At 37.9% G+C, this 23,700-nt stretch overlaps 3 protein-coding genes across 3 annotated transcripts; 1 reads left to right on the top strand and 2 right to left on the bottom strand.

Annotated features, from left to right (window-relative positions):
• Window positions 1-4,050: 4,050 nt before the first annotated feature.
• Window positions 4,051-6,434, bottom strand: LOC111326709 (uncharacterized). The gene has a single exon (XM_022930765.2). It carries the CDS (start codon window positions 6,398-6,400, stop codon window positions 4,736-4,738), a length of 1,665 nt encoding a protein of 554 aa, XP_022786500.2. The 5' UTR covers window positions 6,401-6,434; the 3' UTR covers window positions 4,051-4,735.
• A 1,517-nt stretch (window positions 6,435-7,951) lies between these two features.
• LOC111326708 (uncharacterized) lies at window positions 7,952-15,386 on the bottom strand. The gene is made up of 3 exons (XM_022930764.2): window positions 14,873-15,386; window positions 9,268-9,679; window positions 7,952-9,001 (listed from the first exon to the last, which is right to left on the bottom strand). Exons 1-3 carry the CDS (start codon window positions 15,289-15,291, stop codon window positions 8,783-8,785), a joined length of 1,050 nt encoding a protein of 349 aa, XP_022786499.1. The 5' UTR covers window positions 15,292-15,386; the 3' UTR covers window positions 7,952-8,782.
• An 895-nt stretch (window positions 15,387-16,281) lies between these two features.
• On the top strand, window positions 16,282-22,024 carry LOC111326707 (uncharacterized). The gene is made up of 4 exons (XM_022930763.2): window positions 16,282-16,699; window positions 19,365-19,558; window positions 20,576-20,821; window positions 21,247-22,024. The coding sequence occupies exons 1-4, from the start codon at window positions 16,468-16,470 to the stop codon at window positions 21,274-21,276; spliced, it is 702 nt and encodes a 233-aa protein (XP_022786498.2). The 5' UTR covers window positions 16,282-16,467; the 3' UTR covers window positions 21,277-22,024.
• Window positions 22,025-23,700: the final 1,676 nt, after the last annotated feature.

Genomic DNA, 23,700 nt, shown 5'->3' with positions numbered 1-23,700 from the left:
GAATGAGTTCTGACAAAGCAGTACAATAGTCTTCCTGTCGTAATTCATATATGCCGAAAAGTGGTCCTTTGGGAGAGCGTGAGGGCAGCGAAGAGTTAAAGCGTGACACGTGATATTTAGGGTACAGGGAACGATCCATGTTCCGTGATGTCTTAAATTCTTATCAAACACGGAACGCTTGTCTTCTAGCTTTTATTATGAGTCTTCAGCTTTTTAGGAGTCTTGTGTATTCCTTTCCGAGTGCCTCCTCCTTGGATTTCCCCTTTTTCTCTTCAGTTTTCCCATTTATTTTTCCTGTGAAGATGATCTTTTTAACTGAGCACCCTCTCCCTATCAAGTAAATACAACCTAGCTTTGTCTGCTCGCCAAGTTGTTCAGATATTGTTCATCTACTCGAAAGTTTTCCCTTATCTTCTTGTTTCTCGTAGTTTCCTAAGAATGGTCCAATACAGGTTAAAAATTTGACCGAAGAGGGTAAAACGTGACTAGTCTTTTATGTATGAGTGACCCGTGAGCAATTTTTTCTTTCACACATCAGTCAATTTTTTTTTTTCTGATTTTCTGAGCCGGCAGCCTGTTATTGTCAAACGTTAAATGCTGAGATGGGAGTTCGAAATTTTTGGATGCACGCGGAAATTAAAGCCTTGATGACCTCTAGAATAAAATCAAGAGAATTTCTGAATCCGAGGTAATTTGATAGAACATGTGATTAAAAATGATTAAAAATAGGCATTCTGTACAGCTGATGAAAGATCTATTCCTTCCCAAAAAAAAATGGCTCCGTCTAGACTTTGCACACATCTTGGCTATTTTCTCTTGTTTCTCTTCATTGCTAATATTTTGAAAGCAGTCTTAAAACGGGTGTTTGTTGTGAAAGCTGGACTTCGGTACATAGCGAAGCGAGAGGACCGGGTACGGGCAGGGGGATAAGCGAGGTGGCACGGAGTAGAAAAGATATCCTTAGCTTCGGTCGACAGGTCAGTTTCAGCAGTCTGAGAAAACATGCAGCTTTTTCTATGTGGCTCTTACTCGAGATTTCGTATCCCTAATGACAATAACAAGAAAGTTTAAGACTTAAAACGTATCATCACTCTCTCTCTCTCGTTGCGAAATTTAATACCGGAAGCTGTGGAGTTAAGTTAGATGACCATAAGCTTCGAAAAGGACTCTTTTTATGCTTGGTAAATTTCATCTCTAGCGTTCCTGCTAAAACAGTTGTCATCGTTTTCACCGAATCACCGGATACTAATCAAAAATGTTCTAGTACGTTTATCAGGATTCGTTTGTATAACACCTACGAAATAATTGAAAATGAATCTGCACCAACCTGGTCCACGCAGCAGTCGGGTTCCAGGTCGACCCGCCCACCCGTGGTTTCCTATAAGCAAATATCCGGCCAATCTTTGCGATCAAAATCTAATTGACTAAGCCGCGAAAGTAATAACGAAAAAATAATAACTCGCTTTAATGCAATGCAACGATGCACAACCAGCTTACAATTTTCTCTCAACCACTATCGTCTCACGGATGCTCTCGCCCTCTCTGGTTTAATACAAGAGGTAAGTTCATAAAAGATTCGAGAACTGAAATCTCTGTTGGAAGAGAAGTTAAAAGTAAATTTTGCTAAAAATTCTCGTTGTTAGTTAACCGGATAACGACCAGCCCTTTCATATCCTCTTAATGGCTTTGAAAGGAATTTTAAGATCACGTTTGCAACTATATCCACAATCTCTAACCTAACAAAGGAATGGAAAAAAGAAGAGCAAAAAAAAAAAAAAAAAAAAAAAGAGAAGAGAACAAGCACCAGCGCAAATTCACCAAGACATGGATCACTTCAGTTTAGCCTATTCTTTTTTTCCTTCACGTCTGGAAAAGCTCAGATATAGTGGCAGGTATTTCTTAGTCAGAGGATATCAGTTGAACCCATCATCGAAGACCTTTTTTTGCGCTCCTCTCCTCGCGCACGACTTGCACTTGGCACCGCGTTGTGCTTGCCTCCACTCGACTGAAAAACGTAGAAAAAATTACACCTTTCCAACAGGCTACCGGAAATCAAGACTCAGATCAATTTTGAGCCTTTCTCTACCCGTACAACACAAAGTTCAGAGGTTAGAACATGCAATTTTTTTTTTAGATTTTTTAATTGTTATAGATTTTTATGAGCCCTCAGAAGACGACTGTCATCGAATTTTCCTATAAAAAAAGCCTGTATATGTTTTTGCTCGCTTCCGGCCGCCATGTTGGTGTCCCTTTGAGGGGTACAAACACGGCGTCTGCATACAAAGCCTTGTAAGCTTCACACATTTCTTCGTATATCTCCCGCGCGGAACATCGCAAAGACCCGAATCTTTGCGAGTCTGTTCCAATATTCATCTTATTTTATCTCTTTAATTCTTGATATTATTTGTTTAATGGCTTCGATGATGGTGTGACAGTGAAAACGGGCAGTTCTTGAAAGATTATGGAATAGCTCAGATGAGCACGGTTTGCATAACACTGAACTCTGCAGTTTGATGCGTTTGGCGAAAATGTCCACTTTACTGATGTTGGAGGGTGTAAGGTACAAAGAAACTGTGGTGTTGCGTCTGAGAGGGGTCGAATCACAAGATAATTTGCCTTGTTTTATCAACTGAGTTGATCACGTAAATTGACCTCCGTAAAGAGATTCTAAATCTAACGTTGCAAGGGTTTGCATTTTCTCAGAACGATTCGTTTCATCTGACAAAAGGTAACGCTCGAAACATTAGACTCAGAAACTCGTTACGGCGGTTAATTCACATTATCGACTCAGTTGAAAAAGCCGAGTCAACTGATTTGGGGTTTTGTTAGAGGCTGGGATCTTAACTCGCGTCATAACACGCGTGCTCAACAATTAAGGATGTCTGCACTGTAACCCACCAGAAAAAGAACGCCTGGTCGCAAATTAAGCATGAAACACCGGTTACCATAGCTGTATAACTCGTAGTTGATGATGTGTCAATCGATTACTGGACGCCTTTCCCTTTCCTGACCCGACAATAGTCAATTTTTAAAAAGCTAGGGTTCACGTTGAGTTGGGGGGGGGGGGGGGGGGGCGGGCGGGGGGATAGGTGCGCATCCTCAGATACTGACATCGATAGTATCCGCTCCCCAGTCCTATTTAAACTAGCTGGTAAATTTACGAGTAGGTGAGGATTTTGGCTAGGCCGGCTTTCTTGGCAAAATATCTGCTAGGAATTGTGGTTAACTTGTCATAAATGGTGAATGCGCTTGAGGTATTGATAGCTGACAATAACTGATCACAGCTCCCCTTTTCCAGGCCCACCGAGACAAGATGATAAGCCTATAGAAAAGAAGGGGATATTGGACGCTTTTCATCCGTTGACGTTGTACCACACGATCAGAAATGACTGTCATTGGTACGAAAATTAGATAGAAATATGATTAATAATTATTGCACCCTAACATAGGCAATCAACTTTTGAGGAGGCCTTGATAACATTCACCTTCTTCTGGTAGTAATTACAATATTTCTCTAAAATGATGCAAAATGAATTAAACACTTATATTATTCGACAAAGATGATTATTTTCTGGAAACCTTGTCTATAATCTGATGCATTAAGTCTGTGCACTTTTACATTTTCATAGACATGGGCCTTTGTAAGAAATAATTCATCTGATATTATCTTTCCACCCTTTTTAAACTTCTTTAAACTTCTAACTACCATGATCTGATTAGCTGAAAATCATTTCCTATTTTTTAACAGATTATCTTATCTACTCTAAAAATAAGTTATGATAATCTGGTGCTATATTCAGGCACCATACTATGGCTGATTTGCATCTCTCCTGCTAAGAGCAGTGGCATGTTCATCACCATCATGACAAAGGTTTCAACCTTTCATTCCTTGAAGTGATTAACATTTAACTTCTCTCTAAAATATCCATACATTACCCAGCAAACAGGTAATGAGAATACTCAAACATAGCAGGTAGAAGTTCTCATCTTGATCTAACACCAAATTCTCCTAAATAACTAAGTTACGAGGAACTGTATGGCAGCTAGAGGAAAGGTTTAACATCAGATTTTATTACACAACTCGGGCAGTCAGAGGGCCAATAACTAAAATCCACCAATCAAAATGCTCTATTGCCGGTCAATATTCTCTCAGTATTGGACCGGGCACTGTCCCGAATGGTCCCGAATGATACCGTACTTGTGTCCCTTTGAACTTCAGTCATATAATAAATCTCTTATTAACCAAGCTTGCTCAGGACCATACTGGAAGAATATCGGCCCTTGGTCTTCTTTGTACGGACCTCGCTGTGCTCGGTCCATACTGTCAAGACCTCAGGCCGATATTCTCCCAGTATGGCCCTCGCACTTGGTTAATAAGATATATTTCACAGTTAACTCTTCTTCCAGCTTCCTGTTATCCTGACAACCTTTAAATATGACATGGAAATAGATGCAATTTCTTCCTTTGTTTACCTTGAAGATGCTTAGAGTCTTATATTTCTCTCCTTGCAAGATGAAGGAATTTTTTTTTCAGACAAATAAAACACAAACAAATGATGGATACTTCAATGAGATTCAAAATTCTCGTGTAAAAAACAAAAACATGTTTGTGTCTTACCAACTTACTCCCTCTTTGTGGCAAAATGCTTTTCAAAGTATAACTTTTATTTGGTGTGAAAAAAAGTAATCTCAGAAGGGTTCAGATATAGGCTATACTACATTACTTAAAATTTCCTTATGCAGCTTTCTGATTCTTTTGGTGAGAAAGTATTTGGATAAAAAGGGCTTTATTAAAGCACACCACTAAGCTTGTCCCACAAGCAGAAAGTACAACATGTGCCGGCTCTTCAGCAGTTTCAATTCTTGAAATCACTTCCCCATCTGGTTTAAAGGCCACAATTGAATTTTTACTACAATCACAAACTAGAATTACATTGTTGATTACATCAACAGTTATGCCAACTGGGTCTAAGAGATCCCTATTTCCAAAATCAAGGAGAAATTTACCATTACTGTCAAAGACCATGATGCATTCAAGATCACCATCAGTCACAAAAAACTTCCCTTGGTGACAAGCAACATCTTGAGGGCAAGCCAGTTTGTCTTCACCAAAACTAAGTAGAAATCTTCTATCATGGCTGTAAACCAGAATACATGATTGCACTTCATCTTCAGGCTCATCACAGCAGTCTCTTGGACTCGAGGTCACCAAAAGGCGGCCACTTCCATCTGTTGAAATTCGTGTAAACTTCACAGATTCATTTGGTGCTTTGACATATTTTTTGATAAATGTACCTTCTTTGTCGTAGTGAAGTAGGCGATTACATTCTCGGTTCACGACTATGATTTCATCATCTTTGGAAAATGTTATGTCCCACAAGTCACCATATCTAATGCGAAATGACGCCAAGTAATCTAATTGTGAAGAGAAGACATGAACATGTCTCTCTTCTTCATCAAGCACTGCAATGTCACCTGATACACTGGATACTGCAATGGCAAAAGCAAAGAAACTAGTTTCAATTGTCTGTGTAACTTCTCCACATCTGCCATAGTCAATCAAACCAACACTGGCTCCATCATGGATGTATTTTGTAGCAGACATTGTCAGTGTCCCAAGCATTTCAACGCACTTTTCATGTGATTCTAACACCTGAATATGATTGTAGTATATTTCTACTTGGGTAGATAGCTTCCTGGCTTCAAGAGCTCTTGTGTCCAAAGTTGAGCTTATTTCTTTTAACTGCTCCACTAGCACATCTCCGGACTTTAAAATTCTTCCAATTTCATCTTCTCTAAGAATTTCATTTGCCAGCTGGATGGAGCTTCTCGCTTTTTGAAATAAATCGCTCACATCTTCCCTCTCTTTTCGAAGGGAGTCAGTGTCGTAGTTTTCGGTCATGAAATCATCAAGCTGAGCAAGCAGAATTTTCCTTTTGTCGTTTATTAACTGAATAAGGGTATCAGCCATTTTGTTGATTTCACATCGCTTAGCTTGGCTCTGCTCGTTCGCCTTATTGTAACAATCTTCCATATCCTTGATTGCTTTTTCTGCTGCCTCGACCTGCTCTTTACAAAATTTCATTGCTTCAGTAACAGCTTTTTTCTCTTTCCTTGCAGGAGTATTATCGATCAAACGCAGCAAAAGATGGTTTGTGGGGAAAGCAGACACCCCTAAGGGAGGAAGAAATGATTCCTCGCGACATTGAGGACATGAAATCGTAATACTGTTTCTACGAACCATGTTCTGCAAACACCGCTCACAAACATTATGTGCACAGCTTGGAAGGCATTTTGGTTCTTGAAATTCCTCTAAACAGACAGGACAAGTGGTTTCGTCTCCCATAATACTCAAAACTTTCCGAAATTCTTCTTGCTCGGATCGAGAAACGGCCGCCATTACTGCCAGCTGGAATTATCCACGCGTCAGTGATGTTGCAACTTAGTACCCATTTCCCTCACGAGAATTGGACTGGTACAAGTCACGTGAGTGATTTGCTTTCCTGCCTTTCACCTTCTCTTTAGATAATTATTATTTCAAAGAACAGTTTCGATTAGTCCTGGGCCCAGTTGTTCGAAGACTAATAAGCCCTAATCCAAGCTTAAAAACTTAATCCAGGTTTCATTATTTGTCCAAAAGCCTTTTTGGGATAGTTTTCTTATTATTTTCAGAGCATAATTAAAGTGGATTTTCTTCCAAAGCTTTTAGATCTAAAATCAAATTTCACACTAACCCTGGGTTATCTTAACCCTGGTTTGAACAACCCAGCCCTAGTAAAAAATGCAAGATACTTCATACCCTTGAGATAAGCTGGTTGTGATCTCCATATGGGGATGCCTCTCCCCAAACCCTTTCCTTAACAATAACAATTGTTAATTAAAACATTAACAAAAGGTGGAGCATATTTTACATTAAATATATGAAATTTGGAGGGTAAGCAAAAGGTAGGTTATGTTCGCCTAGTGGCCCATCGAGCTCAAACTTATCCTAGTTTCATATATATATGCCCTGATCACCCGGGAGTCTCCCGGATACAGAGCCAATCTCCTGCTCTCCCGCACGAGTGACCAAACCTCCCGGATAAAAGGATGTGTGGGTCAGTTGCCCACAAAAAACTAAGATTTAAGCTCCATATCTTCCAAAATTCCAGAATCATCAGGCTTCTTATGCTTGTATTACGGTTCTGGCTTCATTTTCTTCCGTGATGCACGTTATTCGTTGCAAACAAACAGGAGAGTCTCTTCTTTATTCTTCTATATAAGCGATAGTCTGATTGGATGAGTATTCAACCTATTGAAGTCCCTTGGTTATATCAACAAGGTTGAAATTGTAAATTGGCCACTGTAACAAGTTAAAAAAACTGAAGTTTCGAGCGTTAGCCCTTCGTCAGAAAAATCTTTTGATTTGAGATCTCCAGAGGTCGGCATCTCTGCAGTTTGAATAGCATGAAGTAACTACATATATCATCACTGCACCTGGATTAGATGCCAGTCTGTCGCAGGATTACCCCCTAGCCTTTCAGTGGGCTTCCCTTACAATTTAAAATCCTGAATGGCTAGTGACATCTTAGATGGTTTTAGCTGTTACGACAATTTCAGTTTGTTTACTAGCCAAGCTGTAAACAAATTGAAATTGAAAACCACCAGCCAAAACTGAATTTCTACAAGTCTGTGGCTAGTGAGCTACCATTAGTGTCGAGCCCTGAAAGAAACTATGGTGCTGCGTCGGTGGGGATAACAAGGTAATTTGGTTATATCAACTAGATTGAAAAATTAAATTGGCCACTGTAAAGAGTTAAAAAGCTGACATTTCGAGTGTTAACCTCTCTGGTTCTGCATTCCATTGGTTGAATAGTTACAACATATTATTAAAGTTTTACACCATGTAATCAGTGCAACCCTACTTCTTAACAGTGGAGCATTGCCACTTCAAAAGGGCACCAAAAGCATCCATGATCATAGTCTGTATTTTATTATATCTTTATCTAAGAAATACTTATTACAAAACAAACAAACCACGAGAAAGCTTCCATAGAATTCTTGTGATTGTATTAACTTTTTTCTTGGTAAAACATTGCTCTTTTCTTAATTATTCATCAATACATCAATGTCCCAATTAATTAAGTACAGTAAAGTTATTGTCTTTCATCAAATTAAAAGGGTCTCAAGAACCCACTCTTCAAGTTTCTCCTTCACTGGTAATTGCATGGTCTAAACTAACCTACATGCACCATTATTACACGACTCGGGCAGTCAGAGGGCCAATAACTAAAATCAACCAATCAAAATGCTCTATTGCCGATCAATATTCTCTAAGTATTGGACCGGGCACTGTCCCGAATGGTCCCGAATGGTCCCGAATGATACCGCACTTGTATCCCTTTGAACTTCAGTCGTATAATAAATCTCTTATTAACCAAGCTTGCTCGGGACCGTACTGGAAGAATATCAGCCCTCGGTCTTTTTTGTACGGACATCTCCGCGCTCGGTCCGTACAGTCAAGACCTAGGGTCAATATTCTCCCAGTACAGCCCTCGTGCTTGGTTAATAAGATATATATATCGTATGCACAAAACACACACTCATAGCTGCAGAAGGACTTACTCCTTCATTTCTCTGTTTCTCTTCTAAGCTATGGTGCCATGAACAATTACCCCCTGTCAACAACAAAAAGGTAGTTGAATTATCGTCTTCAATTTCTTTGAGACTGGTGAAGTCAACCCTTCCAAAAAATGCCTTTCACTGACTTGAGATATTCATAGAGAGATATCCTTAGCCTTGATTACTGTCTGAGAAGTGAATAACATACACCTATTCCTACAGCTGCTGCAGCAACACCATACTTAAAATAAATGTTCCAGGAATTCCTATAGCTCCTTGAACCACTTGCTCGTTTTGACTGTGGACCTTCTTTTCCATCTTTTTCTTCTCTTTCACGATACTTCTCTAGAAGACTTTCTATGTCATGTACGTCATCCTCATCTTCCTCATTAAAGGCAGCCTGAGAATAACATAATATATGGATCAAAGAATAAGATGGATTGTTAAACCTGGGTCAAGACTAACTACAGTTGAGCTTTGGTCACTAGGTATTAAGAAGTCAGTTATCAAAATTCCCATTTTTCCCCTTGAATGAAAGTGATCTTTGCAGTAATGATCCCTAATTATGTAGTAGTGAAAAATTATAGGGCCTCAAAAAAATTAGCTACAGCCCTTGAGAATTTGAGTGAAAGGGGTTCTACTTTTTATTTTTTATTAGGTACTTACCCATCCTCCCTTCTTTTCTATCCATTCAGCTGTACTCTCTTGAATAAACCTTAAGCTGTGTTCCGCTAACTGCTCAAGCTGCTTGTCATCTAGCTCTCCCATCATAGCTATTTCACGAGCAAAATGGCACAATAGTGCAACCTTTGACCAGCCAACAATGTGATGATCAAAGGTAAGATGTCTTGCAGCTTCACAAAATTGTTCGTATGACAGAGATTCTGCTTGGATCATCTTCAAAGGCTCATCCAATAAATTAGGCACCATTTCCATAATTTCTTGACTAATCTTGTCCAGTCGGGCAGCAACACGACCCTCAGGAGATAACACAGGTGAAGGAGTGTGGTCACGATCAAAACGAGATTTACAGGAAAGTGGTGGAAGCTGGAGTTCATTTGGTCTCTTGTAAAAATCCCTATTAAAACATCAAGTAGATATTCATGTTAATTCTTACTGCACTGGTATTGCAGAGGTCATGGGTTCAAATCCTGTAGAAGCCTGAATTTTTTTTAGAACCTACTTTCACTACTGCTTAAGTAGTGTTCATTACTGTAAAGATCACTCTCATTTTCACTTCTTTAAGCGCAGTTCCCATAATTATATGACTTTCACATATTCACAAACATTACTTCTTACTCTTGTCTATATCTCATGTTGATACAGTAAATGTTTTGAGCCCATGTTCTGAGTAACAAAATAATTTGGATATATCAATAAAGTTGAAGTGGTAAATTGACCACCGTAACGATTACAAAAGCTGATGTTTCGAGCATTAGCCCTTCGTCGGAGCGAATAGAGGAATTGTGGGTTGTGTGTGCTTTTAAAGGCAGAGAATGGAGCTACGTTAAAAATTAAAAGCACACACAACCCACAATTTCTTCTATTCGCTCCGACGAAGGGCTAACGCTCGAAACATCAGCTTTTGTAATCGTTACAGTGGCCAATTTACCACTTCAACTTTGTTGATATATCCAAATAATTTTGTTACTCCCACCGACGCAGCCCCAAACAGTTTCTTTCGAAACTATCAGCCTTTATTCTGAGTAACAAAACAACTTTGTGGCTAGTAACTGCTCAGTAGGAAATTAAAGAATTGATGTTGATAGAAAAGAACAGATTGCCATTTAAAAAAAAAATTAAACTTGTCATCATCAGGGTCTCGTGAAGAATAAGTTAAATATCGTGTACTGGTATCTGGATGGCAAAAACTAAACTGTCAGACGAGCCAGTTTTTGTGATGCAGAAAAAAATCTTTTTTCAGTTGAGTCTACATGCCACAGTGACTGTGGCTTTCTAGGTTATCAAAATATAAGTAACTGTGTTCTAAATAGATCAAATTAGGATAAACTAAAACCTAATCATCACATAACAGGGGACACAAGAACAAATTCTGAACAAAAAGCAAACCACATTAACTGACAAGACTAAAGACCCTTCCTAACCAAGAGCTTTAGAAAAAGGGCTGTCTGCAGCCCACCTTTAAGTGGGCTGGTCCATTGGCTGCAATCAGGTACTATCCTTGACCTGAAATTCCCCTGCATATCCCAATGTGGTGATCTTATTGGGCAGGTGCAAGATACAAACCCTTATGCTGTGATCTGCGAGATAATTAATGCAAATATTTGTCTGAATTCTGCGATCTGATTGATTGGAGATCTATAACCCAATGCCACAATCTGATTAGTGTGAGTAACAAACCACTCTATATATGCTGACATGGTTATTCTTATTTTTTTTTTACAAAAAAAAAAATAACTTCAGTTGATAAAAGCTAATTGTATTTGACTGAATGGGGAATGCATCCTTATTTTGTGTTGGTGTCCTTGGCACGGGTTGGGTTTCTTGTGTAATACAGGCAAACTCTGTAAAGATTTCTTCAGGGGCTGTGGCCTTGCTTTCATTATATCAGGCTCGCCTTAACACACATACTCATTTGGAGAAGACTCCTCCATTGGGCAGATTGGGAGAAATTGGATCAAGAATTTGTGCTTTTGGTATAACAGTGACACTATATATCCAAACTATGTGTTCTTCTTTAAAGTCAACAAATATAAATCACGCTGCAGGTGTTGTAATTAACACAAAAATTTATGTAGTTTCATGATACATTTCTTATAACTTATTACTTTTTTCTCAGAGGGCACAATAAGGAATCCTGCAATCTGATTGGTTCTTGGCACAGCATATATTTTAATTTCCATCTCTGCCCACCAGCATTGTAACACTTTCATGAGTCGCCAACTACATCATTCAGTCTGTACCTTTGTTGCCATTTTTCATAAACGTATTTCGTTTTCCCGGCTGGGCAGTATATCAAGTAAAGACTTCAGTCAAGACCTCAAGCCAATAAATAACTTATTAATCTCCTCTTTTCTCTCTCTCAAACACTTTGGTTGCCAGCAAAATATTGGTTTCCAAATGAATGTGTCATGGGTTGACATGTTGCCTAAAAACCATTTGTATTTAATTTCAATCCTTCACCAAAACCTGAGGTATTTGTCTGCAATTAAATTAATTCATTTGATGAAAGTTTCATTCATTTAATACCTGAATTCTCTCTATGGATTTTTTTGTACAGTTACAAAAGGTTGAGCCAAGATGTGGAATAGCCTGAATGATATAATAAACATTAAGATTAATTTTTTTCACATTTATTCACTCATTGTTATTCAGTAGAAGGATATTCCCCACCAGGAGTAATTATATTATTGCTTACATGACTAACACACGTGGAAAATCGCTCTGGAGGAAAATCACTTTTTCATAGTTTTGCTCTCAATGACCCCAATGTATTTTGGTACAGCTTGTATTACAGTTGTCAGAGTTTCTATCACTGTTGTATTGCTTCATCACAGAAGTTTTCAGTTCTACTACTAACATGCTTTTGTTAAGTCTTTTCAAGTCCTTTCAATTTGGACATCTGTTGTGTAAATTGCACAAGAGAAACCAAAGGAATTCAATGAGAAAAAGCCCCATTAAATCCCCTTGTGTCTATTTAAAGTGTCTCATTTGACTTAAGTTTTTTGGTGAAAGAAAGACCAGATTTACATGTCATTGCAGCAAGCAACAAAAGTAATTTTGAAGTCCCTTAGAGAAAGAGACTCTTCAGCACAAGAGACTGTGCAGTCCATCTCTCATGTCACTAAAACTCTAAAACTAGTCAGGCATTTATGCTAAACATGCCAAGTATTCTGAAATCGTCCCTGATATAATGACTTTCAATTTTATTACCTTTGCCACAAAGTATAAAGTTGTGAATAATCAGCTTGCAGCTTAGCCAGATAATTATTATTCCCAGTGTTTTTCCTGTAAGTTGTTACATTAGTAAAACTGAAAAATCTCCTGGCACGTCTTATGTAGCTAAAAGCAAACTAAGAACACTTATATTTTTTGTTATTGAGCCAATGACCTTCGAAACACTATCAAGTCTTAGGAAGTCAGTTGGTCTGCAAGACAGGCTTCAAGAAGAAAGCAGAAGAGATTCTCTATCTTGGCTCGTCATAGGTAACCAGTCCAGGTTGAAAAGAGTGTGGACAATTACGACAAAAATGCAATGCAAACCACTTAACAGCTGTCATGGCCTATTTAAAGGCCTGTAAAAAATGATCTGGTATTATATGTATTTACCAATCAAAATATACATCATCTTTAACTTTTATCCTTGCAGTTTACTTCCTCAAAGTTTCTTTCCTGGCCTGCCATAGGCAGCACATCCAGCTTGAAGAGAGTCTGGGCTAAAATGGCCAAAAATACAATGCGATCTGGACCATCTGCTAGCACAAAAAATTTAAAAAAAGGTTTTGCCTTGTGGGGTACAAAGTTGCTGAGGTTGCACAATTTTTCATTGTTTTATGGGGGAAACAAATTATAGCAATCTGGGTATATTTTGCATTTTGTGATTTTTTGGCCAAAGCAAAGGGCCATACAACTTTTAAATAATATTTTGAAAAAGGTTCATCAAAAGGGTCCTTACTGAAAAATAAAATGAATTAATGAGATTTTGCAACTGTTGGCTGATTCTCTACATTCATGGTCAGTGGCTCTTAATATACATGTCACCGTTTATTGAAATTATGGTTTAATTTGTTATTATGCAAGCCAATTTACAAAAGAATGATAACGCTCAACAGAAAGATCTATTTCTGTAAGGTTACAGAAGGATTGTTATACAATTCCAAATTATTTCCATATGAGGTTCTAATAATTTTAAAAAGCTGTTGTTCCCATGTTCAGTTGCAAAATAAAGGATAAAAATATCAATTCATAATAGACAAATAAGGTTGGCCATTACATCTGACACAGTAGAAGTTAATAGCTTGAATGCAAAACCCCCAGCAAGAGTAGAGGAAGTGGGGGAGACAATCATGTATGTGCACGCCATATGAGAGAATGTGACTCTGGCTGGACTCCCATTCATACCCTCCCAACTTTCCAACAATTTTGAAATTTCAGGTAAATTGAATTCAACTGTGGAAAAATTAACAAATTGCAAGTTGTTTTTCTGTTGCTATGTGTATAGTATACATTAAAACTCTTCATTCAATATGGTGGATACACAATCCAATCTCTGACCAAGGGTTATGGTTACTAACCAGTAAATGACACTGAACAATTGCACCCATTCTTTGTAAAGATACCTAGATGGCAAAAAAAATTGCCTTCTGAGGGATTGATAGAGCTTTAGAGTATTAATTTTTTATCATTTTCTCAGCCATGCATGGCTTTTTATTTCATGTAAACCTTTCGAATCTCCCAGCAACTGAGGAAAGGCTAATCGTCACCAAAATGTGGAATAAATAAATTTTAGAATCTTACAAATCCATATCTTGTGACTTGCATGTTAAGACGTAAATCCCAAGGTGACTAACTCACTTCACATTGTAAGTAAGTTATCTATTAATTACCAGACATTTTCAAACCACAAAGTCCACAACCCTATTAATCATCACCCTTGGAGGCGGCACGTAGGATACGCTCTTTGAAAAAACGTCAGAAAAAGCAATGGACAGATTTCCGTATAACCCCATACCAATCAAAAACAAAGCCGAAGTCCCAAAGATAATCTGTTGTTTTGCCCCTGTTTTCCAGTTTTATCCAAGAATTGTATGCATAATGAAATCTTGCCATAGTTCTGAGCTATTAATTAAATGCCGGCTCGATTGATTTGCAAAGAGGTAGTTTGAAAATCACAATCCTACACAAATGAAAAACCATTTCCCTCTAAATATGCAGTGCAAGATTCAGTGGGCTTAATAATATTCTTACTCTTCTTGAAATTTCGTACGATAGCTGAGAGCCCTATCGACCTCTTTGAAAACACGAATTGTGCGATTTTGTGGAGTCTGCTGCATATAAAATACATGTATACGCCACGATCGAAGTTCCAAAAATACGTGTATTTATCCCTTTCTTGGTTGATAACTAGAGCTGCTCTAGTTGTATTTAAAAGCCCAAGGACTATCAGTGACTAGAAATCGTCGAGTCTAACCAGGAAACATTTGAACCCCAAAAACGTCAAGTTAAAAAACAGCTGCAGACAGTTTTTAAAATGAAAAATACTGCTTTATAGACTTATCATTAAAACATAAAAACAAAACGGATAACTTACACTTTCTTTTCTGCTCTTGCTCGGAGTTTGTTATGGTCAAATGTTTCAATGTCTCTCTTCAAGTTCAAAGATAACTTTCGCTGTAATCTTGCCATTTCCAAAAATTTTTTTCTCTTGGATTCGTAAGCGCCAGCATCGCTGGCACTCTTGGATAGGCCACTTATCGCTCTTTTAAGACATGGTACCCTGTTCTCAGAATTTGTAAAGTTCCTAGCAGTCAGCCTATCTGCTGGTAACGAACCTAGATAGTCTAATACTACAATACGAGTTTCTTCCCGGATTCGTTCGAGTGAAGCCCAACGATCAATGTTTGATTTTTGGGGGCCACTGTTCTCCATTTCTTTGTCAGAATCTGTATCTGTAGTAACCTCAGGTGTTCCTTGTAAAATGTATGTTTGTTCTACCGGGTCTTGCTCCATGATGATGATATAGAAGAAGTACTCAATGTGTGATCGTTTCGGTAGCAGTACGATGTGTCTAGAAAATATTTGTAAACTGTACCCGACAGGGAACTCGGCACAATTCCTCGCGGCCGAGCTGCGCGTGGGGCAGTGTGTGCGTGACGTTCGCAGTGAACTACTTCCGTTAAATTGCGTTAAAGGACGTTAAAGACTGACTCGTGAAGCAATATCGCGCTTTTTCATGACCTGTGCAATACTCAGTCTCAGAACATTTACCTCAAGAGGATAAACAGCGGGGAACTTACATGAAGGAGCCCTTTTAATTTGGTTTCATCTGGAACAATAAAGAGCAGCTAGCAGTTAGGTCATGATCATAGTCATGGGGGATATGGGCACACCCCGTTTTACTTGGTTCATTCATTACGGAAGTGGAGTGGTGGGCGTTTCATTCGGTTGAAATAGCTAGTAAAGTCAACAAACAGAGTCAAGGCCTATAGAAACGTGGATAAAAATTTAAGTTTAAACTTTTCTCTTCTCCCAAAGCAAATAAATGACTTGCCAAAGCAATACCACGTGACTTTCATCATTTGGACGAGACATGTTTATGGTGGGTTTGATTTAGGGGAAGGAAGGTGAACTTTTCTTGAGAGCCTGAGCTATTCCCATTGAAATGGGAAGGGGTAGAAAATGGAAGCGAACGATGGAAATAAGGTGGATATATCAACAAAATAAGGGTTTGCCCACTTAGCTAGAGTTCTGTGATATCTTCGACACCGTAGCCAAACTGCTAAATAGCGACATAAACAGCTAAAAGTATTTAGATAATAGCTCTAAGCCTCGAACAGAGAGGAAACTGTGTATAAGTAAATTTGAAAAAGTAAGCAAAACGACAAGTAATTATTATCAAAGATCATTAGTGTAAATAATATCGAATCATTTCGTGAACTTACGAAGATGAGCTCTCGGTAAAGACTGGGTCAGATAGTCAGAATAAACGTGACGAGGCAAGTGCGATGCTTACAAAATGACGAATTGACGGGGGAAATACCAAACACGTAAAGTTTTCCGGGAAACTTAAATTTGTGAGGAAGATCGAATTTCCTGTTTTTCAAAGAGGCCTATAAAACTCCTTTTACCAGCAGTACTTGAACAGATTCAGTCGAACCTTAGTGAGGACATAACTGCGTATTCGTTATGGCAGAGGGCATGCCTTATTTTGATCTGAAACCTCAGCGAACTCCTGTGGAAAGCTGTGAAGAGAGTTTAGAGGATATCGAGAAACAAGCGTGCTTGCTTTTCGAGGAATTTTTAAGACTGCCTCACTCATCAAATACCAAGTCAATGCTTAAAAAATCATCCAAAGAAGCAGCGGATTCTCCGATCATCCAAGAGGAAACGGGCCATTACAATTACAAACAGTCTCGAGGTAATTTACTAATTGTTTTCAAAAGTCTTGCCCTAGATATCGAATTTATTTGCTTCTACTCTAGATAGGACTCGATGGAATCATGCTTAGTAGAATGATTAGCACTTTTGTCAAGTTCTGTAGATATTTGCACAATTTACATGGCGCGATTGTTTTCGTGTTAACGGCCCCCTTCAGCCTCTTGCAATTGGCGTCAGTCACTCGTGGTTCGCTCAGCATGACCAATAGTCTGTAATCCTGTCGTAGCAAAGGAAGTTTTTTAGAGAACTTGCGTCTTTCCCGTGGTGGTGACAGTCAATATGTCTGTGTTTCTTATTTAGTTTATATACACTAATTGTGGCAATTGGCAATTATAGTTTCTTATTTAGTTTTAAATGTGTCTTAGTATAATCATAAGTTGACTAGATACTATTTTGTTAAGTGCACGACCCCACAAGCTTTTTAGCTTTAATTCTTATCGTGTATAAATAAAGATTCTACTACTACTACTACTGTTTCTGCATGTCCAAGTCTAATATCCTCTTTCTTCATTATCCTTTGAATTGAAGACCGGTACATTTATATTTTGTAACTAATGATCTTCTGTGCATGTGCATAGTGCATAAAACTCGAACTGATGGCAGTGCATGATATGTGCTTTGTTTGACCGGTTCGTGATTGCAGGGCATCTACTCAAACTTAGATCCCATAATCTCTAATATTTGGTTAGGCTGGTATCACGTAATTTCTAGCCCTAGAGTTCAATTCTTTGAGAGAATGTAACAGATTTGTTTGTTGAAAGAACAGGGAATGTTAATAAGGTATCAGCATGTACCTCCTTTTCTGTGAATCTTGCATATGCTCTAAAGAATCTAGTGAAAAATCGTTTTGTTAAAGAACCAATATAGTTTGGCTGTATTTCAATGGAACACCAGGAATGAGGAAGGTAAACCAATTACTCTTCTAAATATAAAGTCAGGCAGAAAAATTTTTCCCTGTTCTAAAAATAATGTTTCTAGGAAAACAAGGAAGTTTTGCCAAAATGCTGAATTGCATGATCTCTGCATGAATTCCCAATGTCATTAAGCTCATATTGTCATTTAAATCCTCACTACCTTTGTGCTTCACCTTATATTTATGTTGTATGTAGAAATTGGTTATTGTTCTCTCCTTGAACTGGGTAGGTTTACGCGACTTAATATGGTCCTGTAAGAACTATTGTTTAGTTCTGTGTACAATATGCATACATTATGACTTATTGTATTTGCCAATTGCCACATCAGACTACTTGTAGATTAGAAGGTTTCAATTTAGTTCAAATGCATTTAAGATTTTTAACCACCTATTTAAAGTGGTGGCCTTTGTTTAAGATAAGTTAAAACCTCCAGAAAACTCCAGTTGGCCCTAATATTAAAAAATATGAAAGCACACCTTTCCAAGATTTTTCCCCTAGCAAACGACTAGGACATGTTCAGGAGAAGGGCTAAAATAGCTTACAGCGGCAACAAACTTCTATATACACTAATTGTTGCAATTGGCAAGAACCATGACATCAGGCATGTCAGATGTTGGTAATTTTTGCTGCCAATCAGATTTGTCTGACAAAAAAAATTGGCTTTCAAAAATGAAAGCTAGGACTGAAAGTGCTTAAAGTGGTGACATTCTTGTCAATTTTGGATGGGGATTGCAGTGATAGGCAAAAATTGCCAGGTATGCTTGGCTGCGATTTTCACTATTTGCTCCGACGAAGGGCTAACGCTCGAAACGTCAGCTTTTGTAATCGTTACAGTGGCCAATTTACCATTTCAACTATGTTGATATATCCAAATTAAGTGATTTTCACTGATTGCTTTAATCAGCATATAAAATCAGCAATATTTGGTTTGTCAGATATTGGTGATCTTTACTGCCTAACAAATTCATATTTAAAAAATTTTGCTTTGAAAAATAAAAGGACAGCTTCCTAGGATCGTTTCTTATAACATTAAAACACTATGACTTGTTTAAGACAAGTGTTTAAAAGTGTTTAAAGCAGTGACACATTAGCAATCAGCAAAAATTGCTAGGTATGCTTGGTTGTGATTTTCACTGGTTGTCTCAATAGGTAATATATAATTGGCAAAATCTGGCATGTCAGATATTGGTGATATTTGATGCTGTTCAAATTCTTGGTGATCAGAGAGTAAAATCTCCAAGTGCGTCACTGCCTTCACTAAAGTAAAATATGACTGAACAGTAAAAGATGATAGAAAACACCCCTGATTTGTAGTATTACATGAATTGTAGTATTATTAGTGCATCATTATTACTCATAGACATAGGCACATCTCTGAGTAAAACAAATGTTGGAGTCTTTTTTAATCTGAAGTGAGCAAATTGCACTTTATGTAAAACTAAATTTCACAGTGTGGTAGCTACAGACAGTTTGGTTGACCCTGCAACACCTAGAAGTGGTTTACATGTATCCCTCTCCAGAATATTATTTCAGACCTTCATCTGGTAAACAGCTGATGCAAGTGGACAAACATGCCAGTGAACACACATGTCAGAAGATATTATCTTGATAGCACACTTATTCTCTTATTGTGATTAAATTTTTAAGGAGAGTTTTAGTAGATCTAAGGGGAAATTTCACATTAGATGTTACAATTGAAAGAGTTTTCATTTTATCGCTTAACCTTTTCAGGTCCTTGTGAATGTGATGAAGCAGATGAAGATGACTTAGTAACAGACAGTGAAGCTGCTGAAAAAAGTTCCAGCAATGTAGTTTTACCTCAACCTGAGCCTGTTCCAACTCAAAACCCTGAACTGACAAGACTTGCACATCAGATGCAACAAGCTGGTGATGCACTTTATCAACAATATGGTGATCGTGTTGATGTGAGTTGTATTTTATTATAAATGATTGTGTACTTGTAACTTTTAGCTTTGGAATTGGGAGTGGGAACTGTTTGGAACTAGAGTTAATCAGCATTCAGATTTTAATCCTAACAATAATTTGGTATGTCCTGATTGAGTTGATTTGAGTTGTATTTTATCAAATGATTGTGTACTTGTAACCTTTTTGCTTAGGAATAGGAAGTGGAAACTATTTTAAGTTAGTCAGTAGTCAGATGTTATTGTAGAGATAATGGTATTTCCAGAATCCAGTGTATTACTGTGCCAAAATACCATAGGCTCATTTTAGGGTGGCCTAAAATAAAAGGGAAAGGATTGTTTCAAAGAGACCAACATTGAAAAAATTGAGATTCTTGGAGAATGATATTGTTTTTAAATGTCATGCAAAAACCAAGTTTAGTAGTTTATTTATTTGTTGTTTTGTCACTCATGCATAGCCTTTGCACCCTGACATCAGTATCTGTATTCTCTATACGTTCCTCCATATGTTTCCTTTGGCACTGACAAAGCTTCTGAAGGTGGTGATCTTTTTTCTTTATTCTCACAACCTTGATGCTTAATTCTACAGTATATATTACAAATGAATAAAGGCTGATAGTTTCGAAAGAAACTGTTTAGGGCTGCGTTGGTGGGGGTAACAAAATAATTTGGATATATCAACAAAGTTGAAATGGTAAATTGGCCACCGTAACGATTACAGTGAAGAGAAATTAGATACTGGTCGCTCTAAAGTTTTAGTCATTGGTATGGATTGACATTACTTGTACAGTGGAAATATCACTGTTCTCTACTCTTGATGTAATTTTCACAGGGTAAATGATAATTGCTGAAAAATCTGTGAAACTTAGTGACAGCTGAAAGGAAAACTTTGAATGTTGGAGTAAAAGGTTGAATGAAGATCTGTTTTGATATCAAAATCAGAATCATAAAACTAATTTGCATGAGAACAAAAATTAAATTTTCTCACCATTTATTTTGTTGTTGTTTTTTTCTTTGCAGGGAGTTCAGACACACTTGGTTTCATATGTCTTGAGTAATGCTGGTGATCTAACTTACGACAGACTTAGTAGAGAAATTGATAACATGATTGGTAGAGACAGGAACTGGACCAACTTAATATTTGCATATTATGTGGGCAAAAAAGTGTGCTTACTTACATCTGATACTTGTAGTACAGTGAAGAGCTATTTTGAGCAATATTTGGGTCGTTCATTCCGCCGTCCCATGCAACAGGCTGGTGGAATTGTAAGTTCAACCTCACTGCAATATTTTTGTTTTTACAAGCATTGCCATTGCCACATCTTTTGGCGTTCTCCGTCAATGTCAATATTATAGTGGTGGCCTCTACGTTTTCTTTAAGTTACCTTCAGACACCTACTCAAAAAATAATTTTCAATGTTTACAATATTGTCAGAAATAAAGCACAAGAGCTAAATGTAAGGTGCATGAGTTATGAAAACCTCTATCCTCAAATCAGAAAGTCCCTTAAGTTTGATTGCTTAGCCAAGGTTCAAATAGATTCTAACTAAATCTTATTATCAATTTTTACTCATCAGCAAGACCAGTCTCTTTTTTTTTTCCAGTTCAATACAGGAACTTTTCTGCCTGATGCTGCCTTTCTTTTAACTAATGCAATTTTAACATTATTTTGTATCTGTTTCCATATACAGGCCCCATTTGTGAATTCAAAAGGCCACTAAGTGGGGCAGTCAATCAGCAAATGGAGCATGTGGGTGAAGAGGAGTCTCGACCTGATAGTCAAAGCTACTCTACCAAGCAAGAGATCACTTGCTTGGAAACGTAATCTGTCCACAAATGAAATGTACAGTGAGAATGTGAACTCTGTTGCTCACTTAATTTTTTTTTTTTTAGTTGAAGTGTTAAGTCAGAGTTGATTTTCTCTTTGCTGAATGATATTTACTTGTTTCAAATTAAAGTACATTATCTTAAACAGTAGCTCATAGCTTTTGAATTCAACAATAGCTCAGCTGGATTCCAGAGAGGTAAACTTAGGAGATGTTGTTGGAGGTGGTGAAATGATGACATCTAGGATGCATTTTTAGCCATTAGTCCGTGAGGATCCACTGTTTATTTGGTGAAATTTATTTAGCTGAATATCTGGCAATGTCATTAGTGCCATAGCTTCCCGCAGGAGGATCACACATTTTTCTATCTGGGACTTTAACTCGTACATTGCTATTTTTTGCAAGAGCTTTTGAGATAAAGTTGCTGGAGAACATCACAAATTTGTATTTTATTGTCTAATCAAAACAAAGGTATTGTCTAGTTTTTTACTTGGTGTAGTAGTTATTAGTTCAAGTCAGTTGCCTAATACCACCCCCTCCTGAAAACAGATGCACACTCACAAACATATACTGGTAATTCCCATCTTTTTTTTTATCTTTCTTCAATCAGTCATTTAATTTGATTAAATGGTAGTGTGGCATGTTACCAGCTTTAATGTAATTGTTAGTCAGTTATTTCTCTAGAAGACTTTCAGCAGTTTCATTTAATGTACCGGTAACTTATAAGTTGTGATGGCATTCAAACCAATTTTTTCACTTCATTGTTACTCTAAGCCGTCGCTGTTTTTCATTTAATAATAATAATAATAATAATAATAATAATAACTTGTATTTATATAGCGCTCATATCTTGAACTCATGGCGCTTTACAACACTGTACGGGGGACTTTTCCAGACTGCTAAGCAGTTTACAATCAAATGAAAGCGAGTAAAACAGATGCCCCCTCCCCCACTGATTCCCAGTAACCAGGCCAGACCACATCACAGTAATCTCGTGAAGTGGGTTCTTTAACGTCCCCTGCCTAACCAAATTAACTAATTAATAGATGCAGGAGACGGGACCTCCATTTATTCGTCCCTATCCGAGAAGACTAGAATATCTAACCATTTCTTGATCGATGTTATAGAAAGGTAGCATATTTTTCTCAATTATTTTAAGACCCTGAGTGTTGGTCCGGCCGGGGCTCGAACCCTCGACCTCCCGCACAACAGTCCGGCGCTTAACCAATTGGTGAAGCGGTTGGTTAGGCGGTTGACTCAATTTCATCGCGATACAACAACGATAGTTTATTTGGGGGAGCCAATCGATTCGATGTACAAACTTTTTGTAAGAGAAGAAAAAACAAAGGCAAGATTTCCGATTTCCGTATAACGCCATACTTCATTATGCATACAATTCTTGGTTAAAAGAAAGCAGAGGCAAAACAACAGATTACCTTTGGGATTACGGCTTTGTTTCTGATTGGTATGGGCTTGTACGGAAATCTTTCCAAAATAAACAGGAGGATATTTTGAAGAGTATGCAATCTGAAAGCGAAAAGGTCCAAAGAGAAAAACATTAAATGAACCACAGGGAAATTGCCAGTTAAAGTTTAGGGTAAATAAGCAATGGAAACTGATGAAAAGGGGAAAACAGTAAAATAATTGCAGTGCGTTACTAGGGCAACAATTATCGTCTGCCAGAGTGAGGCACTTTACATCAAATTTCCCAACCTGTCTTGTTTTTCCAGAACATCACCCTGTATGCAGTAATATAATCAGTAACGTTATACTCTGTTTAGACCTGGAAGTAATGAATAATATCGTCGATATAAATGCCCCTTTCCGTTTGGGGCATGAGACCTGCAGCAGGTTGGTGCGACGGGTTGGCCTTTGTGTCACATGACACAACTTGCACTCCAATTTACTTTAACACTTTTACCCGCTTGAGTTCTTATGTACCGTTTGCTTTTGATATGTATAAACGCCTGTTGCAGCTAAGACTTTTTTTCGACGGTTGCGGTGCTTTCTTGATTAAGGCCACCATGTTGCTCCCGTTAGGTTTTCGGACTCGGGCGAACTATTCAAGTTTTCGTTACAAAAGTTGTTGTTACGTCGTCGAACAAAGTGTTGGAAAGAACTGGTCAATTTTTTTCTTTGGAGAAAAGGGTTCAATGGCGATACCCTCATCGATTAAAAGTTAGTTGAGAAACGCTGGCCAGTTTATCGATTAAGGGTTTTGACAAAGAAGCCAGTCATAAAGAAATGGACATAGAACGGCCGCCTGTCCTACAAGTAGACTAACGACTTTCGTCCTGTTGTAACTGGCGGGGAAAGGTT

Source organism: Stylophora pistillata, chromosome 1, assembly GCF_964205215.1.
Source record: "Stylophora pistillata chromosome 1, jaStyPist1.2, whole genome shotgun sequence".
NCBI classification, from domain to species: domain Eukaryota; kingdom Metazoa; phylum Cnidaria; class Anthozoa; order Scleractinia; family Pocilloporidae; genus Stylophora; species Stylophora pistillata.
The sequence above is the reverse complement of the archived record's forward strand: the minus strand, read 5'-3'. Positions and strand labels throughout refer to the sequence as shown.

Excerpts from the sequence above, each read along its gene's own strand:
- LOC111326709 (XM_022930765.2), bottom strand. The coding sequence starts at position 6,400 with ATGGCGGCCGTTTCTCGATCCGAGCAAGAAGAATTTCGGAAAGTTTTG.
- LOC111326707 (XM_022930763.2), top strand. The coding sequence starts at position 16,468 with ATGGCAGAGGGCATGCCTTATTTTGATCTGAAACCTCAGCGAACTCCT. Across the intron at positions 19,559-20,575 it reads AATATGGTGATCGTGTTGAT|GGAGTTCAGACACACTTGGT; the intron begins GTGAGTTGTATT and ends TTTTCTTTGCAG. Across the intron at positions 20,822-21,246 it reads TGCAACAGGCTGGTGGAATT|GCCCCATTTGTGAATTCAAA; the intron begins GTAAGTTCAACC and ends TTCCATATACAG.
- LOC111326708 (XM_022930764.2), bottom strand. The coding sequence starts at position 15,291 with ATGGAGCAAGACCCGGTAGAACAAACATACATTTTACAAGGAACACCT. Across the intron at positions 9,680-14,872 it reads GCAAGAGCAGAAAAGAAAGT|GGATTTTTACAAGAGACCAA; the intron begins GTAAGTTATCCG and ends ATGTTTTAATAG. Across the intron at positions 9,002-9,267 it reads TAGAAAAGAAGGGAGGATGG|GCTGCCTTTAATGAGGAAGA; the intron begins GTAAGTACCTAA and ends TGTTATTCTCAG.